The sequence below is a fragment of the Phaethon lepturus genome, unplaced genomic scaffold, assembly GCF_000687285.1.
Source record: "Phaethon lepturus isolate BGI_N335 unplaced genomic scaffold, ASM68728v1 scaffold48494, whole genome shotgun sequence".
Taxonomy (NCBI): Eukaryota; Metazoa; Chordata; class Aves; order Phaethontiformes; family Phaethontidae; genus Phaethon; species Phaethon lepturus.
Genome location: NW_010534944.1, coordinates 10,498 through 12,750, shown reverse-complemented (window position 1 = coordinate 12,750; position 2,253 = coordinate 10,498). Strand labels below are relative to the sequence as shown.

Sequence of the window (2,253 nt, the reverse complement as noted above, 5' to 3'; positions counted from 1 at the left end):
CGCAGGTATTTAGCGGCTTTTTCCCCACTTTTGTCCTGGCCGGAGGGCGGGGTGTCCCCAGGGGACCTGCCGGGCACGGGGGCATCGCGCCGGCCTCTTTTTCCCCGGGAAAATGGGCGAAAACCAGCCCCGACGATCATTTGAGTTACACTTTGCTGTAACTGCCGTCTGCCCCTGGCCTGTCCCATGCCGTTTTGGAGAAAAAAAAATCATTAATTTCGCCTGAACGTCTCTGGGCTTAATGCTCTGGTAGTTTTAACCTGTAAGCAGTGGATGTAAAGCTTCATATCGTGGTTTGGCTACGAGGGTACCTGACCTGAGTGAGAGTGGGGAACCTGGGGGCACCTGGGTGTGCGTGGGGCTCTGCAGAGCTGCTGGCACCCCAACAGGGCCTCCAGCCGCACACACAGACCGAAGGGGGTAAGTTGGGGACGAGCCCAGTGTGCGGTTCCCCACAGCAGCCCTGCTGCTTTGGCCTCCTCCTTCAGCCTCCGAGTCTTGGGGCAAGTTTAATGCATTTTTCTGAGCTCTGTTTTTGCAGCTACAAACCTGGTATGGCTTTAGTCTTTCAGGGCTGCTTTAGGCATAGTTTTACTTTAAGTCTTTTGAGGTCCTCAGGCTGCTTTTAACAGCACATGAATTTCTTTAAAAAAAAAAAAAAGCATACCATAGAAGCTAAAAATAGGAGATAATAGTTTTTATCTAACCACAACTTTGTGCATTGCATAGAAAAAGCTTCCAACAGGACATAAGGATGAAGCGGTTCATGGCCATGTTAAACAGGAATAAAAACAAGGATCCCCCACCCACCAGGCTGCTGGATCTAGCAGGACAGCTTTGCCAGGACCTTCAGAGCTCATCTGCTAGTCTGGAGAAGCTGGTTGGGACCATGATGGGATGCAAACACAAGATGTATTTTCTCACTAACATCCACGTTGTCCGAGCTTGTGTGTTTGTTCATATCCGTAATGGGCAGCATGACACAGCCTGCAGACTCCTGGAGGTAGGGATGTGTTCTTTGTTTCTTCATGGAGACAAAAAGCAGTATTTAAAAAATAGTAGCTAAAGGTGTTAGTGCAGAGGTACCCAAACTGCAGAATGTGGAGCGTTTCCAGCTGGCATAGGGCAGTGGAAGGTGAGATGTGCGCATTGATTGACCTGAAACACAGGACAAAGCCTTTGCTACAGGCAGTTTACTATTGATCAGTCAAAAGGAGGAAGGTAATTGGGTGATCATGGGGTTAGTAGTCGTTTGTGAAAGCAGGATTTTTGTTCTCTAGTTTGCTGGTTCTTGGAGTTTTTCACAGACTTAGGGCTTAGGACATAAAAGTCTTGGGGAAGCCAAGTTTAGAGGGCTTGCCATGATGGGAAGATATGAGGAAGGCTGGATGGCAGCACTCAAGGTGAGGACTTTTGGCCTCTAGATTTGGTAATGTAGCCCTCTTCACCAGAGGAAGAGAATTCCTTCCTTCCTTTTAGGCAGGCAAGTCCCTGTGTACATTAGAGAGGGTACATAGCTATATACTTGGATAATGCTACTAGCTTTGTCAAACCAGTAGGAATCTCTGAGTAAGTTTCTCGTTGTTGAGGGTTTTCTCCTTTATGGGAAGCCTGACTGACTACCTGGAAAGGCTTTGCTCACGTACTATTCTGTTTTAGTATTGCAAGGCAGAAGAGAAGGAGGAGCTGGTGCAACTTTGGCACGAGATTCACTACCGGAGGTTTATGGAGAAACACCACATGGATTTTCTGACACCACTGCAGAAATTCCGTTGCAGGAAGAGGTACCGTAGCGTGGGAGAACCAAATTTTTTTTTCCTCTGCTGTAGTTAGCAGTTGCAGGAGGGTAGAGATGCAGAGGCTGTTTTTGCATCTCGAGATGGCTGCTGCTTGGAGCTAGGTTTTTCTTAGCATTTTGACCACTTGTGGCAATGTGAGAAAATTCCCATAAATGTGAATTAATCTTTCTGGGTCCTTTTTAATCCTGTTTTCTCCTGTGTACAGGAATCCTCCACCTATTTCGCTTTGTCCTGAAGGTTTGAAAAATCGAAACTATTCAGATGAAGTACGCCAGCAACTGCTCAGGTTTGCTGCAGAGGTGACAACAAATCCAACCAAGAAACAGCGGGTAGGGATATATGCTACTTCCAATCATGTCTCCTTGTCCCAGAAAAGCAGAACTCTGCGATGAGGGTCTCTTAACTGGTTTCATTCTAAATCCTTGTTTTCAGAAGCCCCAGTGTGGCTGGGATT

The 2,253-nt window shown here is 47.1% G+C and overlaps 1 protein-coding gene across 1 annotated transcript in view; it reads left to right on the top strand.

The window, feature by feature from the left end:
* Nucleotides 1-754: 754 nt before the first annotated feature.
* The window catches only part of LOC104619688 (anomalous homeobox protein-like), a gene marked incomplete at its 3' end in the record, with an annotated part of 4,018 nt that continues 2,519 nt past the window's right edge, over nt 755-2,253 (top strand). Inside the window, exons 1-3 of the mRNA XM_010285649.1 lie at nt 755-1,003; nt 1,660-1,784; nt 2,005-2,128. Of these exons, the coding sequence (XP_010283951.1) occupies nt 755-1,003; nt 1,660-1,784; nt 2,005-2,128 (498 nt within the window). The remainder of the gene's footprint in view (nt 1,004-1,659; nt 1,785-2,004; nt 2,129-2,253) is intronic.